Here is a 24,904-nt window from a genome sequence, read left to right as displayed (position 1 = left end):
TTGTGGATATTGTGTCTATTTTTTTTAATATATATATAATTCATACATATACACCTTTTCTTTTGACTACTGCCAGAGACATCAAAATAATAATAAGAAAAAAACGAAGTGATTGAAGTTTGGCAAACTTCTGTTTTTACAGAATTATTTTTAAACAAATCAGAAAGAGCTCGGTTTCATAAGAGCTACTGTTCCAATGGCAGCCACATGGGGGTGATATATACCAGCCCCCCTCCTATTTAGCTTTTTCTCACTATTAATCTGTCATTATCCATGATACTATTCTCAATCTCTTTACCCTATCTCCTCTTAAGGTTAGTTGTGTTCGGCATTAGAATTGTTACACCAGTATGAGTTGACTTTGTAGTAGCAAGAGTTACTCTTCAAGTTTGGGTTATTTTCTGACTTTCTCTCACTTCCTTTGTATACTGAACAAAAATATAAACTTATCATGCAAAAATTTCAAAGATTTTACAGTGTTACAGCTCATACAAGGAAATCAGTCAATTGAAATCATTTCATTAGGCCCTAATCTATGGATTTCACTTGACTGGGAGGGGCGCAGCCCTGAGGGCATAGATCCATCCTCATCAGCTGTCCGGGTGCTGCTCTCGGCGATCCCACAGGTGAAGAAGCTGAATGTGGAGGTCCTGGGCTGGCGTGGTTACACAAGGTCTGTGGCTGTGAGGACGTTTGGACGTACTGCCAAATTCTCGAAAACAACATTGGATCCGGCTTATAGTAGAAAAACTAGCATTCAATTTTCTGGCAACAGCTCTTGTGGACATTGCTGAAGTCAGAATGCCAATTGCTCAACTTGAGACATCTGTGGCATTGTGTTGTGTGACAAAACGAAACATTTTAGAATGGCCTTTTATTGCTCCAGCACAAGGTGCACCTGTGTAATGATCATGCTGTTTAATCAGCTTCTTGATATGCCACGCCTGTCAGGTGGATGGATTATCTTGGCAAAAGAGAAATGCTCACTAATAGGGATGTAAACAAATTTGTGCATACAATTTGAGGGAAGTTTTTTGTGCATATGAACATTTCTGGGATCTTTTATTTCAGCTCATGAAACATGGGACCAACACTACATGTTGCCTTTATATTTTTGTTCATTATAGATCTGACTATTCAATCGGTCAGTTTCCTCAATTTGTGATAAGCAATATAACATGTTTGTTTTCTTATATTTGTTCTTATTACTCAAGATTTTCAGATGTTTAAGCTGATCTTTGTATTTTCCAAATTTCTCATATTATGGTGGTAATAAATAGATGTTACACAAAATAATTGTCTGTCAGTTTACTTTTCTACAAATGTTTCACTCTTTGCTTGTTGTGTGCATAGTCTGTAAGAGTTGTACGATTTTGATTGATGAAACATTCCGGTGGGCTACCTCTTGATTTGAAAGAATATAACTTCTAGGTAGAACTAGATTACCCTATCATAACCAAAAAACCAAGGACCCAGAACTCGTGTTTTTGCAGCCAAACAAATGGCAAAGCTTCAATTCATGTTTTTAAAAAGTAATGTTGCTCTCATGGAATGGCATTATAGAAACCAACTGCTGTTTGCATGTGAAACCAGTAGAATTCTGACTGTGCTTAACTCCTTTCCGTAAATATTTTATCCTGAAAATCTCACCAGTCTTTAATGATTACAAGCATACCCATAACATGATGCAGACACCACTATGCTTGAAATATGGAAAGTGGTTCAATTATGTGTTGTATTGGATTTTCCCCAAACATAACACTTTGTATTCAGGACAACAAGTGAATTGCTTTGCCACATTCTTTGCAGTATTACTTTAGTGCCTTGTTACAAACAGGATGCTTGTTTTGGGATATTTTTATGCTGTACAAGCTTCCTTCTTTTCACTCTGTCAATTAGGTTAGCATTGAGGAGTAACTACAATGTTGTTGATCCATCCTCAGTTTTCTCCTATCGTAGCAATTAAATTCTGTAACTATTTTAAAGTCACTTCTTTAAGCCTGGGCGGTTTCCTTCCTCTGGCAACTGAGTTAGGAAGGACGACTATCTTTATAGGGACTTGGTGTATTGATTTATTGCTCGACTGAGGGACCTTACAGATTATTGTATGTGTGGGGTACAGAGATGAGGTAGTCATTCAAAAATCATGTTAAACTATTGTTCCACACAGAGTGAGTCCATGCAATTTATGAACTTATTTAGGCTTGCCATAAGAAAGGGATGAAATACTTGACTCAAGAATTTCAGCTTTTCATTTTTAATTCAATGTAAAAAAATAATAATCTAAAAACACAATTCCAATTTGACATTATGGGGTATTGTGGTGTAGGCCAGTGACAAAAACATCTCAATTTAATCCATTTTAAATTCAGGCCGTAACACAACAAAATTTGGGAAAAGTCAATGGTTGTGAATACTTTCTGAAGGCCCTGTATCAGAGATCTGTGTGCATACAGGTAGACAGGCTTGTTTTCTTTCCTAGTTCTTGCAATACCTAACCAGAGGGTGGAGAAGTTGAACAGCAGTAGATTCAGCACAGTTGTAGCTGTGTGGGCTAATATAGTCAAAATGTTTGCCTTGGGGTAAATTGAGGGTATGTTGAGACAATGGTTGAGCCAATGGCAATTTGAGCAAATATAAGTGTTTTCCCCCCCAGGTGTAATGCAAGCCATTATCGCTGGGATATGAGGCTTATGTTAAAAGTGTAAAAAAAAGTACTAAGTGTATAATAGGTGTTAAGCCTGTGTCAAAAGATGCTTAAAAGTATTGTCATTGTATTGAATTGTGTTTGGGAAATAAAGATAGACATGGTTTTAAAAAGTATCAAATGGAAACTGAAATGGTAATGGGGAAATCAACAGAAATCAGCCAAGACCACTGACTACACCAAAGTATAGCAATTATATTGTATTCACTAAGGCTTCATTTTCTGTTGCAAAACCATTTGTTACGAATTAATATCACCTTGGTCCTGCAGTTACAGTGGTATGCAGGGGTTTGCTCCAGCCAACACAGCACCAAAATACCTGATAGAGCTTATAAACTCAAAGTCTCGATAAACTGAATGAAGTAGACTTGTGTTGGGCTGGAACTAAAGCCTCCACGTCCACTAGCTCTCCAATGACCATGGTCAGTGACCATTGCTTTCCATATTTAAAAAACAGTTTTATAAGGGTTTATGTACAATTGACATACACGTAAGTCATTAAAACTTGTTTTTCAACCACCCCACAAATTTTTTGTTAACAAACTATAGCTTTGGCAAGTAGGTTAGGACATCTACGTTGTGCATGACACAAGTCATTTTTCAAACAATTGTTTACAGATTATTTCACTAATAATTCACTGTATCACAATTCCAGTGGGTCAGAAGTTTACATACACTAAGTTGACTCTGCTTTTAAACAGCTTGGAAAATTACAGAAAATGATGTCATAGCTTTAGAACCTTCTGATAGGCTCATGAAAATTATTTTAGTCAATTGGAGGTGTACCTGTGGATGTATTTCAAGGCCTACCTTCAAACTTAGTGCCTCTTTGCTTGACATCATGGGGAAATCAAAAGAAATCAGCCAAGATCATAGAAACATATTTGTAGACCTCCACAAGTCTGGTTCATTCTTGGGAGCAATTTCCAAACGCCTGAAGGTACCAAGTTCATCTGTACAAACAATAGTACGCAAGTATAAACACCATGGGACCATGCAGCCGTCATACCGCTCAGGAAGAAGACGTGTTCTGTCTCCTAGAGATGAACACACTTTGGTGTGAAAAGTGCAAATCAATTCCAGAACAACAGCAAAGGACCTTGTGAAGATGCTGGAGGAAACAGGTACAAACGTATCTATATCCACAGTAAAATGAGTCCTATATATACATAACCTGAAAGGCTGCTCGGCAAGGAAGAAGACACTGCTCCAAAACCGCCATAAAAAAAGCCAGACTAGGGTTTGCAACTGCACATGGGGACAAAGATCATACTTTTTGGAGAAATGTCCTCTGGTCTGATGAAACAAAAATAGAACTGTTTGGCCATAATGACCATCGTTTTGTTTGGAGGAAAAAGGGGGAGGCTTGCAAGCCGAAGAACACCATCCCAACCGTGAAGCACGGGGGTGGCAGAATCATGTTGTGAGGGTGCTTTGTTGCAGGAGAGACTGGTGCACTTCACAAAATAGATTACATCATGAGGTAGGAAAATTATGTGGATATATTGAAGCAACATCTCAAGACATCAGTCAGGAAGTTAAAGCGTGGTAGCAAATGGGTCTTCCAAATGAATAATGACCCCAAGCATACTTCCAAATTTGTGGCAAAATGGCTTAAGGACAACAAAGTCAAGGTATTGGAGTGGCCATCACAAAGCCCTGACCTCAATCCCATAGAAAATTTGTGGGCAGAACTGAAAAAGCGTGTGCGAGCGAGGAGGTCTACAAACCTGACTCAGTTACACCAGCTCTGTCAGGAGGAATGGGCCAAAATTCACCCAAGTTATTGTGGGAAGCTTGATGAAAGCTCCCGAAACATTTGACCCAAGTTAAACAATTTAAAGGCAATGCTACCAAATACTAATTGAGTGTATGTAAACTTCTGACCCACTGGGAATGTGATGAAAGAATGTCACGTCCTGACCAGAGAAAGCCTTGATTTTCTATGGTGGAGTAGGTCAGGGCGTGACTGAGGGGTGTTCTAGTTTATTATTTATATGTGTAGTCTAGTTTTTGTATTTCTATGTTGGCCTGGTATGGTTCCCAATCAGAGGCAGCTGTCTATCGTTGTCTCTGATTGGGGATCATATTTAGGTAGCCCCACCTTTTCCCACCTGTTGTTTGTGGGATCTTGTTTTTGTATTGTTGCTTTTGAGCCCTACTAGGCTGTACGTTCATTTGTTTCTCTTTTTGTTTTTGTTGCTGGTTCTCATTCTAATAAATTATGATGAACCCAAATCACGCTGCGCCTTGGTCTACCCATTTCGACGAGCGTTACAAAGAAATAAAATCTGAAATAAATAATTCTCTCTACTATTATTCTGACATTTCACATTCTTAAAATAAAGTGGTGATCCTAACTGACCTAAGACAGGGAATTTTTATTTGGATTAAATGTCAGGAATTGTGAAAAACGGTGTATGTAAACTTGGACTCAAAATATGAAACTGATGTGACTAAGTGTTTGTGTTCCCTTATGCCATAAAGAGAAAGAAATGCATTACTTTAAGGGGTCATGAATTGGTCATTTTGGTTTTATGTGGTTTAGGGTTTTGAGTTTGTAAGTATACTTCAGAGAGAAGAGTTGGGAACAGTCTTGGTTGGCCAGGGTCATGTTCATCAGGGCACAAAATGGGAAACATTTTAAAACACTTTGCAACAGATTTGGTTTTTCTTCAGGTATTCTTCACCTTGTGTCTGTTTGCTTCACTTTGGCAGCTAAAATGACCGACATTGGGATATAATAAGGAACACTGTGTGTCTCTATGTTCACCTTCCCCAAGGTCTGCTGGGTGCTGCTCTCCATCCCTCCCTCCCTTGCTCCATCCCTCCCCCACCACATCTGCTCCTTTTAGAGATTACCGGCAACATGTCTGTCTATCTGAAACTATCCGTGCTGACGACCAGCAGATTACAACCGCACTGCACCCTCCGAAAGAGATTAACCAATCAGGACGCAGACAGAGACAGAGAGGGCAGGGATTAACCAATCAGACCACAGAGAGGGAGGGCAGAGGGATTAACGTGGCGCGGAGAGGGATTAACCCAGCGAGTTGAGTGGGTATGTCGTGTGGGTATTCAGTGCGCTATGGAAATCTCTCTAGTTTCCCTTTTACGTCTAAATACTATACTGTATAATGCTTGTGTTCAAATGAACAATTCATCAGTTGAAGGTAAATGGCAAATGCACTCCTATGTTATTCATTCCCAACATTGTTAGATACATTGAAGTTTGCTGCTCTCTGAAAAATAAAGTTATTCTATAAATGAATAGGTTATGTATTAATTTTTAGAGTCCCGATTTGTCCAAATTTAAAGTACCAAATTGTTAACCTGTCACCACATGATAAATCTAGTTATCTCCAGACACTGTCAAATATGTTATGGAATCTCTTTTGCTGAGTCTAGATTCCAACACACGTTTTATGTGCAACGATAGGAGCATTGATAGGAGCATTGCTGCAGAGTAACTCAGTAAACTCAGTGCCCATCTCTGTTATGACATACACACACACACACATGTTGTACTCACAAACACTCACATACAAGTATACACACTCACACAAATTTCCACTTGAAGTCAAATTACATGGCATGTAACCAGGTCAACAAGGGATTACTGGGTTGTCAGAAGAGGAGGGTGAGGTGGAGTAGTGGATGTGTGGAGAGGCAAAAGGGGGGTAAGAGACTGGTAGGGATGGGGGAGAAGAGATGTGCTGGAGGGGAAGGGTTGCACATAGGAAGAAGGTACTGTACCCCAAGCCTTGATTGTTTTTTTGACATTGAGACATTAGTGGAAGGAAAGAAAGGGGAAGTAATTACATTGTCCTCCATGATAGCAGAGTTTGAATTAATATGTTTTAACCATGGCCTGAGTGTTTCAAATTAGTTTCTAGTTAAGTCTTTTCCATATAACATTATCATCAAGGGCATCAACCTTTTTATAGAATATATAGTATACTTTGCCTGTTCAGAGAGAAGAGAAGTGATTGAGACCATTGGTGCAGAAGATTGAGAGACATGTAGACGAAGAGACAAACAAACAGGGAGAGAGACCAAGGCCGTAGCTACATATGAGGACACTGAGGTCCGGACCTCTGTACTTAAAAAAACCCAAAAACAAACCTTTTTGGAACTCAATCAGGGTCTCAATTTACTGTTGAAAGTTAGAATAGTAGAATACTCAAGGTGCAATTTTGAAACTTGGTTGTGCATCAGCAGTTTTCCTCTTGTAAATATGTCACTCACTGACTGAAGGAAAGTGAGAAGTGAGAGGCAGAGGTGGGGAAAGAGACAGAGGGAGAGAGAATAAAGAGTTACAGAAATGTGAAAAAGACAGAAAGATGGTGACAGAAAGAAGGATGGGGAGATAGAGAGAAGGAAAGAGAGACAGAGGGGTAATCCTGACTAATTCACTTAGGACATTGCTGAAGGGAGGGTAAGAGGATTGAGCCACTCTAGAATCAGATGAGCCAAAATAACCGATAGCAAGATGCACTGGAGAGCCATGTGGGCCAAGGTGGAAACTGTTAAGAAACACAATAGAAACCATAGCTAACGAACTAACAACATGGTGACTGGTATCGTCAGAAGTTAACTGGTCACTTGTTAAGTTCGGGTGAGTCATGTCCTTGAACTGAACTAATTTAGATTCCGAATACCAATACATGATGTACAGTCCGTTTGAAAAAACCTGATTACTTCCTTTAAATTGTGAAACCAAAATGTCACTCAAACTTGTAATCACAATAATGTTTGCTGGGCATACATGTAGATTAAAAGTTAGCTCTAATATTTCACACAACAAAACATACCATTTTTTTTCTCCATCAAAATATAATAGCAATGATGCTAGCCTAACACCATAGTAACACGTTAGCTCCAAAAGCCTAAAAGTAACCAAATGAAAATCTAAATTGTAACATAGAATAACAATGACTAAACTCAAATTAACACTGACAGTCTATCAGAACAAAAAAAAAGAGAGAGACTAAGAGAGTATCAAAGCTCTGTAAATTTGGTCTATTGTTGTGACTTAAATATGTTTCTTGAAAACAAAACTCAAGCCATCAACAGCAGAAAAAATATCAGAGGAACGATTGAGTTTAGCGTGGATGTATCCGTAGAATTCTCTTGAGGATGTCTTTCCATCATAGACCAATCAATGCATCTGAACCATGGCGTGTGTTTAAATCAGTTTGTAGCTGCGAGTCTTTCCCATACAGTAGTATGATCCTCAGGGGCATCCTTCCCTTCTACTGTATGAGAAAGTAAATTGACCTGATATCCTGCAGTCAGGAGGGATCAATAATGTCCACTGGTCTCTCTTCTCCTCTCTCCCCTGAATAGAAAACACATTCTACAGGGGTTGTAAAAACCAAGCATACAAACGAGAAACAGAGAGAAAAAAATAAGTGTTCAGTCAGAATCATTTGATTGTATTTGATTGTACTGTATATCTGGCGAGAGCCTTATTCATTCACAACTTCTCCCTCTTCTTCTTCTTCCTCTTCTTCTCACTCTCTCTACAGCACCTGGAACTTCCAGGAATTCTGGTCTTTGTGGTCCAGGCAGTCCATGGTGCTAAAGCCCAGCTTCCAGGCCTGCTGGTCTTTGTAGTCCAGGCAATCGACGGAGGTGAAGCCCAGCGAGGCGGCCGTGCCGTAGCCCTGGGAGGAGAGCGAGGCGGGTGACTGGCTCAGCGAACCCCCCATTGAGGGCACGGTGATGGGGCTGAGGGCACCGCTAGCCGACAGCTGCGAATGCATGGGTGACAGGTAGGCGCCGCAGTCCAGGCCCGTGAAGTAGGAGGAGGTGCCAGCATAGCCCTGGGCATAGCCCTGGGCGTAGGCCTGCGGCTGGCCATAGCTCATCGGGTAGGCAGAGGGCCGCTGCATGCAGGGCGCCGAAGAGGCCAGAGGGTCAGGGAGTGGTGAGATGGCCGGGCTCCAGATGGAGACGGCTGCGTTGCCAGGGTTGTTGCCGCTTGGCGGCAGGGAGGGGCCCGATGGGGCTGAGGAGGGGCTGTAGGAACCAGAGGGGTTGTTGGCTGAGGGGTCTGGGCCGGCGCTGGGCTGGTCCTGGGCGGGCGACGTCTTCTTTTTGGGTGGGCGGGGCTTGGACTGGCCGCTGCTCTGCTGCTGCTGTTGGCGGCACTTGGCGCGGCGGTTTTTGAACCACACCTGCAGAAACAGAGACACACAACACAGCTACTTAGCATAGAAACAGACAATATGTGGAAAAACTGTGATGGTGATAGTAAGTTGTTTGGTGGGAAGATGGCACTATGTTACTACATCATTGTTGATATATCTGTCACTATGCCAATGTGCACCTATACTCTGTGATATAATGCAACTGTCAAAACCAGTTTTTGTACCAGATAGAACTGTGAGCCAAATTGTCACAGGTGGGGGATGTATCTGTACAGGGCATTCAATACATGTCCTTCTACAGTCCTTACCACAATACTGGTGAATTGTATTCTTCCATCTGAGAGCACTCTCTTACCTATGAAGGTGGACGCCATTTTTTTTAAACCACAACAACAATATTGTAACACTGTTTCGATTGTGTAGGTATTTCTTCAACTGTCCATGTTGTTATAACTTGAAAGGAGCCCCGATTGAAAACATGCATAGATGTAAATTGCACTAACTGCATAACCTGCATAGGCCTACTTTCAATGTACTTCTAAATCCATTACATTGTCATATAGACACCTGTTGTTGAGACGAGAAGATGAGACTAGAACCACTTATAGATAGAGCCATGTCTGACTAAATATTTTATATATATTCACATTACACCGTACCTGTACTCGTGACTCGGGGAGGTTGATCTTGAGGGCCACCTCCTCCCTCATGAAGATGTCGGGGTAGCGGGTCTTGGAGAACAAGGCCTCCAGGATATCCAGCTGAGTGCGTGTGAAGGTGGTGCGCTCGCGACGCTGCTTTCGTGGGGTGGCTGAGAAATCCAGAGACACAGAGACTGTGTGATAATAATGGTAATGATGGAATGGCATTAATGGACAGCAGCACTCCTCAGTGCTCAAAGTGATTGACATTCACATTGCATATCATTAGGCCTACAGTTCATTGGAAAGGGTTTGTATATGTGTTGATAACAGTGGTATTAATTTCATACCCCGCCATGACACCTCTCTATAAGACAATAAGTAATTGTGCAGTCATATAGTTTCTATGATCATTATGGTATTTTGAGATATTCATAGTCATAAAATAGTCATAGCAGGTATTAGCCTAGTAATAGAAAAAAGGCCAAAGAAAAAAAGAAAGAAAACTATAGGAAAATTCAGGTCTATGTGAAAATTCATCATTTCCTGACTTAAAAACTGTGCCCATATATGGGAAGATGTGTGTTAGGCTAAATGGTGATTGTCTGTCTGCAAGTTGAACAGGTGATACAACTGGTGATGATGGTAATGGCAGATGCAAAAATAAACATTTTGACCGAGAAATGCATAGCCGATTGTAAAGGACCAGGCTACTCTCACATTTAGCCAATTTGGACTAGGTTTACGCCAAACTGTCATCATTGTCTATAGATATGGTTTTCGTTTAATTCTCTATTCTTTTCAATGCTCACAATTATTTCATATTTTCTTTTTGATTAGGAATCGCTGTTATCTGACACTAGCCTACCCTTTGTTGAATAGGTTATTGTCATGGAACCAGTCACAGAATAATCTATTATTATTGATATTGTTGATATTATTCTTGTTGTTGTTGTTGTTGTTGTTGTAGTTATTGTTATTAGTAAACTATGTTATGTTGTAATACATTATTAACGGGGTTGAAAAATTATTGGTGCATGGACTTTAAGCATACATTGCCCACTGTTTTACGCATGAGCCGCGTTCATCTTTGGCCAATGTAGGTTATAAAAAAAAATATATATAAAAAAAACATTGGTAATGAGAAAAAAAGTGGTAGTATTGCTATACTCACATGGGTATCCAGCCGTGGTGTGTAGCAGGTCCATCCCAGGCATGTTTAACCCGTTCATGGCGTAATGGGGTTGCTTATTAATGTAGGACATCATCCTCGCGCCGAGATTTTATGCCTTCTCGCTCACTTGGTCGTCTCTCTGAATTGACACACACGACCGGACGTTCTTGGGAGACTTTGCTATTTCCCACCAGTCCCTCTTGGTCGGTAAGTGTAGGTCTCGCTTCAGGTCAACCTCGCCAAGTGCGTAAAAGTGACAAGGATATATTGATATCGGAAAGTTCTTTGTCTTTCTTTCTTTTTACTCTTACTCTTTCTCACTTTACTGACTTGTCGAAAACACCAAACATTTCTAGTGCGCTCCTCGTGACAATTGCGCGCCTCAGTTTATGTCAAGGTAGATCGCGCGGACCCTTCTGTTTTGGCACGCTAGGAGCAGGTTAAGGGGCGCGTGCTGCAGTTGAGCGGGGGTGAAGCCACTACACTGATTTATTTTACAGACACTGTGAGCTAATTAGAGGGACGACGTGGACTCACAGAACCCCTCCTTCCTCTCTCTCTCCCCCTCTCTCTTTCGCTCCATATCTATTTCCCTCCTCCCGCTATCTCGCTCGTCTCTGCCCACCCCATCACACATGTTCCTTTTATTCCGAGAGACATTTAGAAACAATTTTGCAGTTACGTCTACTTTTTCAATTGACCATGTAGAGGCATCACATGTTAACAGCGTTTATCACATTTTCATCAAACAATATAAACATTATATGTATAGGCTACAGTTAATGTAATCGTTGAAGGGTTGGTTAAAGAAAAATATTTTTCTTACCCAACCCGTCAATTTTTTTCAAACTATTCATTTTCAGTGCTGTAGCGAAAAATGATATTTAGCCGTGTATTTTTTAAATGCTGTCGATTTATCAACAATCGATACACATTCCTTCTTTAACGTTTGAAATCAAGGCATAAGATTATACATTATAGTCTCAGACATACATTATACAGTATATATAATAGTATGTGGAAACACCTTCAAATTAGTGCATTCGGCTATTTCAGACACACCAGTTGCGCACAGCCATGCAATCTCAATAGAAAAACATTGGCAGTAGAATGGCCTTACCACATTTACATTACATTTAAGTCATTTAGCAGACGCTCTTATCCAGAGCGACTTACTAAATAGCTCAGTGACTTTTAACGTGGCACCATCACATGATGCCACCTTTCTAACAAGTCAGTTCTTCAAATTTCTGCCCTGCTAGAGCTGCCGATCAACTGTAAGTGTTGTTGTTGTGAAGTGGAAAAGTCTATGAGCAACAATGGTGCAGCAACAAAGTGGTAGGCCACACAAGCTCACAGAATGGAACGGAAAAATCGTATGACCTCGGTTGCAACACTCCCTACCGAGTTCAAACTGCCTCTGGAAGCAATGTCAGCACAATAACTGTTCAATGTCAGCTCAATAACTGTTCATCATGAGCTTCTTGAAATGGGTTTCCGTGGCCGAGCAGCCACACATGAGCCTTAGCTCACCATGCGCAATGCCAAGCATCGGCTGGAGAGGTGTAAAGCTCACCGCCATTGGACTCTGAAGCAGTGGAAACGCATTCTCTGGAGTGATGAATCACGCCATACTGTCTGGCAGTCCGAATGACGAATCTAGGTTTGGCAGATCCCAGGAGAATGTTACCTGCTCCAATGCATAGTGCCAACTGTAACATTTGGTGGAGGAGGAATAATGGTCTGGGGCTGTTTTTCTTGGTTCGGGCTAGGCCCCTTAGTTCCAGTGAAGGGAAGTCTTAACACTCCATCATACAATGACATTCTAGACGTTTCTGTGCTTCCAACTTTGTGGCAACAGTTTGGGGAAGGCCCATTCCTGTTTCAGCATGACAATTCCCCCGTGCTCAAAGCGAGTTCCATACAGAAATGGTTTTGTCGAGACTGGTGTGGAAGAACTTGACTGGCCGGCACAGAACCCTGACCTCAACCCCGACGAACACTTTTGGGGTGAATTGGAACACAGACTGCGAGCCAGGCCTAATTGGCCAACATCAGTGTCCGACCTAACTAATGCTTTTGTGGCTGAATGGAAACAAGTCCCGTAGGAATTTTCCATAATCTAGTGGAAAGCCTTCCCAGAAGAGTGCAGGCTGTTATAGCAGCAAAGGGGAGACCAACTCCATATTAATGTCCATTATTTTGGAATGAGATGTTCGACAAGCAAGTGTCCACATACTTTTGGTCATGTAGTATATTTGGCCTATAGGCCTATAATATTGAAATAAAAATGACTGAATTGAGTCCATGTTTAATATATTGCATGAATCAAAAATAATATTCCCATTAAATTCTAAGATAGGGTCAATTCAGGAAGAGGGGGACATCATATGAACTGTGACAGCTTAATCCTGGCATGTTTATTTCTTGGTCTGACAAGAGAAAATCAAAAACATTATTACTAAGCCCTTGCAGAGAAACCACATGATCAAAATCGCCTCACTTTATTGGCGTGACACCATAGAGAGGGACAGAGTAAGCTTAAAACAGGAAGCTCGCCCCTGAAGCATAATAAGCATAAATAATGCACTGTGCCAAATTGTGATGTAAATGTGTATACTTATACTGGTGCATCAAAATACAAAAATGACCAATATTATGTTTACATTTTGTAAATTCTGTCATTTTTTAGTTGCCCCGCTTTACTAACCATAGCTAGCTAAAGTAGGACAGCATGGAGTAGCTAATGTAGTACAGCATGGAGTAGCTAAAGTAGGACAGCATGGAGTAGCTAAAGTAGGAAAGCATGGAGCAGCTAAAGTAGGACAGCATGGAGTAGCTAATGTAGGACAGCATGGAGTAGCTAAAGTAGGAAGGCATGGAGTAGCTAAAGTAGGACAGCATGGAGTAGCTAAAGTAGGACAGCATGGAGTAGCTAAATTGGAACAGACTTATATGCTTTTCCAATGGAGGAAAGAGATCCAGTTTACATTTGGGACCCCCAGCTCTGGTTCTTGTAGTACTATAACCTGTTCATTTTTTCTTGTAGTACTGTCAGTGCTTGATTTTGGCAGGAACTCACCAGTGCTGAGTACCGGCACCTCAAATGTTCTACTGCTTGAACTCCAGTTCCTCTTCATAGGTCAAAAGTATTATGGAGCTCCTGCACTTAAATATAAACAGTACCTGCACCCAAAATGAGTACCAGATTCTATTTCAGTCCAAGTCAAGCATTGACTACTGTTATTTGTACTGTTATTTGTCACGGCTTCTCCTCTGCATTGCAGGGACGGTTCCTCCTGCAGGCAGAGGAGGGTCGTCAGTGATTGGAGTTACCTGGGATCAGAGTATTTAAACTGTCACTAATCACCTCTCTCTCTCTCTCTCTCTCTCTCTCTCTCTCTCTCTCTCTCTCTCTCTCTCTCTCTCTCTCTCTCTCTCTCTCTCTCTCTCTCTCTCCGCTCCTCCAGGTATGAACCTGTTTTGTTTGTTCTTTTGTAGTTTTGCATAGTTTTCACTCAGTTATTCACACACACAGATTCACGCATCCATGCACTTTACATACACCTTACATTATGATACTTCCACACCTCATTCCTTTTTCTTAGTTTAAAGTTAATTGTTTTGTTTACAATAAAGGTCATTTTTTAATTGGCCTATACCTGTTGTTAGCATCCCCTCATTTTTGCCACAGGCTATGAGCTGGCCTGTGACATGTTATAGTGAATTCAGAAAAAGTGGGCCACTTTTTGCATTTCTGTCTTCTGTAACCTTGTCAGACATCTATCCAACATGTTAGCCCAACACATGATACATTCCTGAAATCCTCAGATGTTTCCTAATCACATAAATTGACTTGCATTGTCATTCATTGGTGTACATTTAGGGCTTTAATAATGGCTCAGTTATCTAACCTGTTGTCCCAGTCTACCAAATGCGAACGGAAAATATGGTTTTAAATCAGTGTACACAAATGGATGTGTCATGACTCCTGCAAATATGATATTATCATTCATTTTTTGTGTGATTAGGAAACATCTTGAAGATTTCAGAAATGTATCTGCTGGGCTAATATGTTGGATAAATGTCGAAAGCGGTTTCAGAAGACAGAAATTCATCTTAAAATTGAACCTTTCAATTTCTAATTAAAATTTGAAAATCAATGAGAAATGAGTTCAAGTTTATACACATATTTCTATTACTTTAGCCTCCAATTACAACGTTGATGTAATAATTATACTCAGAACCAATATTTTATTGATCAGTTCTTTTGACTTTCGTTTTTTGTTATGTGCCAAAATTGTTAAATTATTTGTGACGACCCTCCCACTCTGTCTGCCGTATTCTGTCTTTGTTCTTGTTTCTTTTGACTTATTAGGATGCCGGTGGGCGGAGTTGTTAGAACCAATATTTAAATATTCATGGAGTTCTTTTGACTTTCAACACCCTGCATTATCACATTCATGCATTTTACACTACTGATTACTGATTACACACACCATTGGAATTGTTTAGTTAATAAATATATATATTTTGCTAAATTATTTCATATTCATTTAGTTTGTTCTGTCACAAACACCTATTTTTGCGAGGTTTTCAAGGAAGATATATATTTTAGTAGAGTTATGTGGGCCTCCCTAAACTGCATTTTTATTTACAATATTGTTGACAATTAACATTTATACAATAATTTGACCAATTAAACAAATTAAGCCACAACCAAACATATACCTTCATGTGACACAAGGTTCAATGTAAATGTAATTCATATAAAAATGTTCTGAGTCCCTGATTTAAAAAGAAGGTGATTGTGGCACAATATGCAATATTTTATTCTGTTAAATTGTCATTTCAATTATATACCCATTCTCAAAGAATATAACTTATGCTTCATGAGCATATTACAACTTGTCACCCAAAGTACATTCAAAGTATATTTTTTGGTTTATAGCCTGGCTGAAACTCAGGATTGTGGCTTCAACTTTGATTCTAAATTGAATCTCAAGGTTTTCAATCAGTTATTGAACAGGTGCATCAAACAATGAATTGCTATTTATAAAATCAATCATTTTACATATTCATTGACCCATCATCAAAACATTACCATGGTGCTTCCGGTTCCGGTTGGAGCGAGTGGTCGCATCTGCACGTCGCTCCAACGGGTAGTATAACTTTTTCATTATATTTCATTATATCACAACGGTTTGATTTGTCTTATCTTAGCAATTTCTTCTCAGCTAGCTACATAGCCGTCTTTGTATCAACGATAATTGCGAAATTATCGTATTTCGCCGTCCTAACGTAGTCTTCACTAGCCAGCTAGCTAACGTCCACTGATTAGCTGCACTGGAGAAACTATTACACTCAACTGAACGACTTGATTAGTTTAGTGTTAGCTAGCTACATAGCTGTCTTTGCTGTCTTCGTATCATCGTATCATCGTATCCAAGATAATTGTGTTGTTTAGGTTTAGAGTGTGTAGTCTTAGAGTGATTATCTTAATTTACCGAGGTTAGCTAGCCAGCTATTTGTCGTCCTTAACGTAGGTGACTCTGCTAGCTAGCCAACAGCTAGCCAACGCTAGCCAACGTCTTCTGTATAGAACTCAACTACCCGGTCGCATTCACAGGTAGTATCACATTTTCACTTCATTTCATTACAGTACAACGGTTTGATTTGTTTGATCGTAGCTAGCTACTTAGCTAGCTACATAGCCGTCTTTGTATCAAAGATAATTGTGTAGTCTAGAGCGATTTTCTAGGTTCGCTAGCCATCTATTGTCGTTCTTTTAACGCAACGTAACGTAAACAACACTGCTAGCTAGCCTGCTAGCCCCCGAATAGCAACACTGCAGAAACTATTACACTCAACGGAACGACTTGATTAGTGTAGTGTCAACAACGCACCCACTGCCAGCTGGCCTACTTCAGCAGTACTGTATCATTTTAATCATTTTAGTCAATAAGATTCTTGCTACGTAGCTTAACTTTCTGAACATTCGAGACGTGTAGTCCACTTGTCATTCCAATCTCCTTTGCATTAGCGTAGCCTCTTCTGTAGCCTGTCAACTATGTGTCTGTTTATCCCTGTTCTCTCCTCTCTGCACAGACCATACAAACGCTCCTCACCGCGTGGCCGCGGCCACCCTACTCTGGTGGTCCCAGCGCGCACGACCCACGTGGAGTTCCAGGTCTCCGGTAGCCTCTGGAACTGCCAATCTGCGGTCAACAAGGCAGAGTTCATCTCAGCCTATGCCTCCCTCCAGTCCCTCGACTTCTTGGCACTGACGGAAACATGGATCACCACAGACAACACTGCTACTCCTACTGCTCTCTCTTCGTCCGCCCACGTGTTCTCGCACACCCCGAGAGCGTCTGGTCAGCGGGGTGGTGGCACCGGGATCCTCATCTCTCCCAAGTGGTCATTCTCTCTTTCTCCCCCTACCCATCTGTCTATCGCCTCCTTTGAATTCCATGCTGTCACAGTTACTAGCCCTTTCAAGCTTAACATCCTTATCATTTATCGCCCTCCAGGTTCCCTCGGAGAGTTCATCAATGAGCTTGATGCCTTGATAAGCTCCTTTCCTGAGGACGGCTCACCTCTCACAGTTCTGGGCGACTTTAACCTCCCCACGTCTACCTTTGACTCTTTCCTCTCTGCCTCCTTCTTTCCACTCCTCTCCTCTTTTGACCTCACCCTCTCACCTTCCCCCTACTCACAAGGCAGGCAATACGCTCGACCTCATCTTTACTAGATGCTGTTCTTCCAATAACCTCATTGCAACTCCCCTCCAAGTCTCCGACCACTGCCTTGTATCCTTTTCCCTCTCGCTCTCATCCAACACCTCCCACACTGCCCCTACTCGGATGGTATCGCGCCGTCCCAACCTTCGCTCTCTCTCCCCCGCTACTCTCTCCTCTTCCATCCTATCATCTCTTCCCTCCGCTCAAACCTTCTCCCACCTATCTCCTGATTCTGCCTCCTCAACCCTCCTCTCCTCCCTCTCTGCATCCCTTGACTCTCTATGTCCCCTATCCTCCAGGCCGGCTCGGTCCTCCCCTCCCGCTCCGTGGCTCGATGACTCATTGCGAGCTCACAGAACAGGGCTCCGGGCAGCCGAGCGGAAATGGAGGAAAACTCGCCTCCCTGCGGACCTGGCATCCTTTCACTCCCTCCTCTCTACATTTTCCTCCTCTGTCTCTGCTGCTAAAGCCACTTTCTACCACGCTAAATTCCAAGCATCTGCCTCTAACCCTAGGAAGCTCTTTGCCACCTTCTCCTCCCTCCTGAATCCTCCGCCCCCTCCCCCCCCTCCTCCCTCTCTGCAGATGACTTCGTCAACCATTTTGAAAAGAAGGTCGACGACATCCGATCCTCGTTTGCTAAGTCAAACGACACCGCTGGTTCTGCTCACACTGCCCTACCCTGTGCTCTGACCTCTTTCTCCCCTCTCTCTCAGATGAAATCTCGCGTCTTGTGACGGCCGGCCGCCCAACAACCTGCCCGCTTGACCCTATCCCCTCCTCTCTTCTCCAGACCATTTCCGGAGACCTTCTCCCTTACCTCACCTCGCTCATCAACTCATCCCTGACCGTTGGCTACGTCCCTTCCGTCTTCAAGAGAGCGAGAGTTGCACCCCTTCTGAAAAACCTACACTCGATCCCTCCGATGTCAACAATTACAGACCAGTATCCCTTCTTTCTTTTCTCTCCAAAACTCTTGAACGTGCCGTCCTTGGCCAGCTCTCCCGCTATCTCTCTCTGAATGACCTTCTTGATCCAAATCAGTCAGGTTTCAAGACTAGTCATTCAACTGAGACTGCTCTCCTCTGTATCACGGAGGCGCTCCGCACTGCTAAAGCTAATTCTCTCTCCTCTGCTCTCATCCTTCTAGATCTATCGGCTGCCTTCGATACTGTGAACCATCAGATCCTCCTCTCCACCCTCTCCGAGTTGGGCATCTCCGGCGCGGCCCACGCTTGGATTGCGTCCTACCTGACAGGTCGCTCCTACCAGGTGGCGTGGCGAGAATCTGTCTCCTCACCACGCGCTCTCACCACTGGTGTCCCCCAGGGCTCTGTTCTTGGCCCTCTCCTATTCTCGCTATACACCAAGTCACTTGGCTCTGTCATAACCTCACATGGTCTCTCTTATCATTGCTATGCAGACGACACACAATTAATCTTCTCCTTTCCCCCTTCTGATGACCAGGTGGCGAATCGCATCTCTGCATGTCTGGCAGACATATCAGTGTGGATGACGGATCACCACCTCAAGCTGAACCTCGGCAAGACGGAGCTGCTCTTCCTCCCGGGGAAGGACTGCCCGTTACATGATCTCGCCATCACGGTTGACAACTCCATTGTGTCCTCCTCCCAGAGCGCCAAGAACCTTGGCGTGATCCTGACAACACCCTGTCGTTCTCAACTAACATCAAGGCGGTGGCCCGTTCCTGTAGGTTCATGCTCTACAACATCCGCAGAGTACGACCCTGCCTCACACAGGAAGCGGCGCAGGTCCTAATCCAGGCACTTGTCATCTCCCGTCTGGATTACTGCAACTCGCTGTTGGCTGGGCTCCCCGCCTGTGCCATTAAACCCCTTCAACTCATCCAGAACGCCGCAGCCCGTCTGGTGTTCAACCTTCCCAAGTTCTCTCACGTCACCCCGCTCCTCCGTTCTCTCCACTGGCTTCCAGTTGAAGCTCGCATCCGCTACAAGACCATGGTGCTTGCCTACGGAGCTGTGAGGGGAACGGCACCTCAGTACCTCCAGGCTCTGATCAGGCCCTACACCCAAACAAGGGCACTGCGTTCATCCACCTCTGGCCTGCTCGCCTCCCTACCACTGAGGAAGTACAGCTCCCGCTCAGCCCAGTCAAAACTGTTCGCTGCCCTGGCCCCCAATGGTGGAACAAACTCCCTCACGACGCCAGGACAGCGGAGTCAATCACCACCTTCCGGAGACACCTGAAACCCCACCTCTTTAAGGAATACCTAGGATAGGTTAAGTAATCCCTCTCACCCCACCCCCCCTAAGTTTTAGATGCACTATTGTTAAGTGACTGTCCCACTGGATGTCATAAGGTGAATGCACCAATTTGTAAGTCGCTCTGGATAAGAGCGTCTGCTAAATGACTTAAATGTAAATGTAAATGTAATAAACCAGCTTAAAAACTAACACCTACACCTACACCTACACCTACACCCACACCTATACACACACCTACACACACACCTACACACACACCTACACACACCTACACACACCTACACACACACACACACATACACACACACACACACACAGATTCCCAAACACCCATGAAGCTCATTTGATTTAGCTATCATAATATGCTTTATCTGGAAAGTATCTTATCTCCAGATAAAGGCAGGAAAGAGAGAGCAATCCATTCAGTGGCAGAGAGAGAGAGGATAGAGAGAATGAGCTATCAGCAAAAAGAGAAGTATTCTACAGACAACTTGGACAGGGAGACAAAGAGACATAATGGTATGTAAGTATAAAGACAAACAGACAGACAGGTGTTAAGATGTACAGACAGACAGCCATCCAGACAGACAGACTGAAATTAAGGAAATATATATATTTTGCACCTGCAACTCAGAACAAGAAAAGTTACATCAAGAAAATATTTAACAGAGACAGACAAGACCAATCACCTATCTCATGGAACGAGTAAAACGGAACAACCACTATGTTTTTGTGGACTAACATCTTTGACTTTTGGAACTGGGAGAACTTAGTTAAGTGTCGGTGGAGAGATTTAGTTTGCTATTTTGTAACCTTTATTTAACTAGGCAAGCCAATTAAGAACAAATTCTTATTTTACAATGACAGCCTACACCAGCCAAACCCTCCCCTAACTTGGACGACACTGGGCCAATTGTGCGCCGCCCTATTGGACTCACGGTTGTGATACAGCCCAGGATTGAACCAGAGTCTGTAATGACACCTCTAGCACTGAGATGCAGTGACGTAGACCACTGCGCCACTTGGGAGCCTTGTGTGTGTGTGTGTGTGTGTGTGTGTGTGTGTGTGTGTGTGTGTGTGTGTGTGTGTGTGTGTGTGTGTGTGTGTGTGTGTGTGTGTGTGTGTGTGTGTGTGTGTGTGTGTGTGTGTGTGTGTGTGTGTGTCATGGGGTTTGTCAACAGTTGAGTCCAAGACAAAATTAACTACGTGGTTGTGGGTTTTGTCTTTTTGGAGATCATGGTGAACAAATATTTGGACAAAACAATCATTTTAAGGCAGGATATTTTGTTTTTGCTACATTAAGATTTGATCAAATCCAATAGTAAACCACTTCTGTTTTAAACTTTGACATTTATTTTCTTATTGACAATCAGCATTTACAGTATTCAGTGTCTATATTGTAGCCATACAGATGATGCAGACAGTCAGCCATGTTAGATTGTGGAACAGATAGTTCTGCAGCTTCAAGAGCAATTAGGGAATTGAGGACTGAGCCCCTGTAATCCTCGGCCACATGCTGTCATGTGCCACCCCCCCCCCCACACACACACACACACATGAACACACACACACATGCCAAACTACACTACGGGAGAGCTTTGGGATGGAATTGTTGAAGAATTGCATTAAATAGAAAAGATGGTGCAGTTAGAGAGAGAGGGAGATGGAAACAGATTGAGGACAGAGGGAATGAGGTGATATAGAGAGAGGGAGGGGGACAGGTAGACAAAAGAGAATCAGGTAAAGCGATCGAGAAAGAGAACAAGAGAGAGGAGGGGAGGAAAAAAACAGGCGAACACTGAGAGATGGAGAGTTGGAGGGAGGAAGAACAAGGCGACAGAGGGAAGAGGGCTAGGAAAGAGATGGGGTGAGGAGGGGGGATGGAGGTAGGGATGGAGAGAGGGAAGAAGGTGAAGGGGTAGAGATGGTGGAGGAGGGTGCGGGCCATGTCCCCACTGACACACTACAGTGGTTAATCCAGATTACACTGTCTAAAACGGGTTGGCTAAACCAGTAATACAGAGACTGCTGTCAGCCCCAATCTCACACACACACACACACACACACACACACACACACACACACACACACACACACACACACACACACACACACACACACACACACACACACACACACACACACACACACACACACACACACACACACACACACACACACACACACACACATCTCCTATGTGAAGACCTGGTGCTCAGATACCAGCAGCCCAGCACAACAACCCCCTATTACCCTTGCACCCAGGAGATATACTGTACCAGCTGGCACCAACCCAGGAGCCCTACAGACTCTTCTAGAAACACTGGAACATGGCAACATGTCAGAGCCTCTGTCCCTGGTCATTTCCATGTAAAAGGACCCATGAGCACCAACATGTGAATTTTACAGGAGCATATCAAATTTGGTGTCAAATGAAAGCTTAGTGTCTATTTTTTAAAGAAATGAAGGCATAGTTACGTTTTTCTATGCCTTCATTATTTAGGAATAGGCAAATGCTTTGATATCTCGTCACACAGATGGAAAAAGGGGTGTGAAAAAACATGTATAGAAAATGTCTTAAAAGGTATTAGAAATACATGAAACATAAAAATGTGTTGAAGTAAAGGCCCCTGCCAATATGAATTAATATCAACATTTATATTTAGTTTTATAAATGTTAACAGAGCGAAAAAAGACTTCAATTGAATTGACCTCAATGGGAAATTATAGTAGTCACAAACCACAGTTGCAGTAGAGCACAGTACAGCACAGTACAGTAGAGCATAGTAGAGTACAGTACAGTAAAGAAAAATAGAGTAGAATATAGTTCCCTACAGTAGAGGACAGTGGAGCACACGAGTAGAGTACACTAATGTACTGTACTGAACTATAGCATATTATACTACACTCTACTTTTTTTACTGTACTGTGTTGTACTGTGATGTCCAAACTTGTGAAACATGGACATCTATCATTGGTACAGATTTGGTCCGGTCTGGACCAACGAAATCTGCTCTTGTTTGGGGGTGGGGCTCATTTGAATAATAGCCAGTATGTTGAATAATACCCAAACATGCAAAGGAAGATATTAAATGTTTCTACCTTTATTTAGGATACATCACCATGAAGAGAGTGACATTGATAATTATGCGTCTCTGTATAGTACAGATCAAGGACCCATGATATCATTCTGTTACAGTCATTCTTTTTGATTGATAGATTTTTAAACAACTCAAGGTGTCATATCTTAGCTGGCCTGGCACCCCATTATTTCTGCAGACATCTTTGAATCTTAATTCTGAGTTAATATTTAACCGTTTTTGGGAAACGTCATTAAATAAAAAAACTGAGGGAGATTTTACAGTTTCTCTTACCAAACTTTCCATCTGCACTATTCCTCAAGTGAATGTGTTGAAGTCAAATGTCCAGTGTCAATTGTTCGAAGTAGACTTCTTCATATAGACAATATATACACAAGTATGTGGACATCCCTTCAAATTAGTGGATTCAGCAATTTTAGCCACACCCGTTGCTGACAGGTGTATAAAATAGTAATGTAATTTCCATAGACAAACATTGGCAGTAGAAGGGCCTTATTGAAGAGCTCAGTGACTTTCAACGTGGCACCGTCATAGGATGCCACCTTTGCAACAACTCAGTTCCTCAAATTTCTGCCCTGCTAGAGCTGCCCCTGGGGTGGCAGGTATCCTAGTGGTTAGAGTGTTGGACTAGTAACCAAAAGGTTGCAAGATCAAATCCCCGAGCTGACAAACTAAAAATCTGTTGTTATGCCCCTGAACAAGGCAGTTAACCTGCTGTCAGTGAAAATAAAAATAGCTTCTAAACTGACTTGCCTAGTTAAATATAACAAACTGTAAATGCAGTTATTGTGAAGTGGAAACTTCTAGGAGCAACAATGGCTCAGCTGTGAAGTGATAGAGGGAGAGAGAGAGGATAAGTTCACAGAATGGGACCACAGGGTGCTGAAAAAAGTTAAATAAATGATCTGTCCTCAGTTGCAATACTCACTACTGAGTTCTGAACTGCATCTGGAAGCAACGTCAGCACAATACCTGTTTGTCAGGAGCTTCATGAAATGGGTTTCCATGGCTAAGCAGCCACACACAAGCCTAAGATCATCATGCGCAATGCTAAGTGTCGGCCGGAGTGGTGTAAAGCTTGCCGCCATTGGACTCTGGAGCAGTGGAAACACCTTCTCTGGAGTGATGAATCACACTTCACCCTCTGGCAGTCCAACGGAGAACACTACCTGCCTGAATGCATAGTGACAACTGTAAACTTTGGTGGAGGAGGAATAATAGTCTGCGGCTGTTTTTCATGGTTTGGGCCAATGTAACAGTTTTGCTTCCATCCCTCTCCTCGTCCCTACCTGGGCTCGAACCAGGGACCCTCTGCACACATCAAAAACTGACACCCTTAAATATCATTACCTATCACTCCACAAAAGCCACGGCCCTTGCAGAGCAAGGGAAAAAACTACTTCAAGGTCTCAGAGCGAGTTACGTCAGCGATTGAAATGCTATTAGCGCACACCCCGCTAACTAGCTAGCCATTTCACACCGGTTACACGACACCCCTTAGTTCCAGTATAGGGAAATCTTGACACTACAACATAAAATGGTAATCTAGACAATTCTGTGCTTCTAACTTTGTGGCAACAGTTTGGGGAAGGCCCTTTCCTGTTTCAGCATGACAATGCCCCTGTGCACACAGCGAGGTGCATACAGAAATGGTTTGTCTCGAGATCAGTATGGAAGAACTTGATTGGCCTGAACTCAACCCCATTGAACACCATTCGGATGAATTGGAACGTCTACTGTGAGTCAGGCCTAATTTCCCAACATCAGTGCCCAACCCCCCTAATGCTCTTGTGGCTGATTGGAAACAAGTCCCAGCTGCAATGCTCCAACATTAAGTGGAAATCCTTCCCAGAAGAGTGGAGGCTGTTATAGCAGCAAAGGGGGGACCAATTCCATATTAATGTCCATCATTTTGGAATGAGATGTTCGATGAGCAGGTGTCTGCGTACTTTTGTTCATGTAGTGTAGATGTGTGGTTTGAAATCAATGTTATTTGCTTGGCATAAACATTTTAAAGTGAAAAAGTGAGTCTCAGCGTCACTCTATTATTGTGGAATTGCCCCTACACCCCCCTACATTTGAACCCCAGTTACCCCACGCATGTTAATGTGTGTCAATCATGTTGGAGTAATTTTTT

At 42.6% G+C, this 24,904-nt stretch overlaps 1 protein-coding gene across 2 annotated transcripts; it reads right to left on the bottom strand.

Moving 5' to 3' along the window:
- Positions 1-4,733: 4,733 nt before the first annotated feature.
- On the bottom strand, positions 4,734-11,305 carry LOC124012553 (homeobox protein otx5-like). Of its 2 annotated transcripts, none has more exons than XM_046326313.1 (3): positions 10,678-11,305; positions 9,522-9,697; positions 4,734-8,889 (listed from the first exon to the last, which is right to left on the bottom strand). In XM_046326313.1, exons 1-3 carry the CDS (start codon positions 10,769-10,771, stop codon positions 8,233-8,235), a joined length of 927 nt encoding a protein of 308 aa, XP_046182269.1. In that variant the 5' UTR covers positions 10,772-11,305; the 3' UTR covers positions 4,734-8,232. The 2 variants fall into 2 exon arrangements, with proteins under 2 accessions (XP_046182269.1, XP_046182279.1); XM_046326323.1 differs by having other exon boundaries at positions 9,522-9,673.
- Positions 11,306-24,904: the final 13,599 nt, after the last annotated feature.

The sequence above is a fragment of the Oncorhynchus gorbuscha genome, linkage group LG02 (genome assembly GCF_021184085.1).
Source record: "Oncorhynchus gorbuscha isolate QuinsamMale2020 ecotype Even-year linkage group LG02, OgorEven_v1.0, whole genome shotgun sequence".
In the NCBI taxonomy this organism is placed as follows: domain Eukaryota; kingdom Metazoa; phylum Chordata; class Actinopteri; order Salmoniformes; family Salmonidae; genus Oncorhynchus; species Oncorhynchus gorbuscha.
The sequence above is the reverse complement of the archived record's forward strand: the minus strand, read 5'-3'. Positions and strand labels throughout refer to the sequence as shown.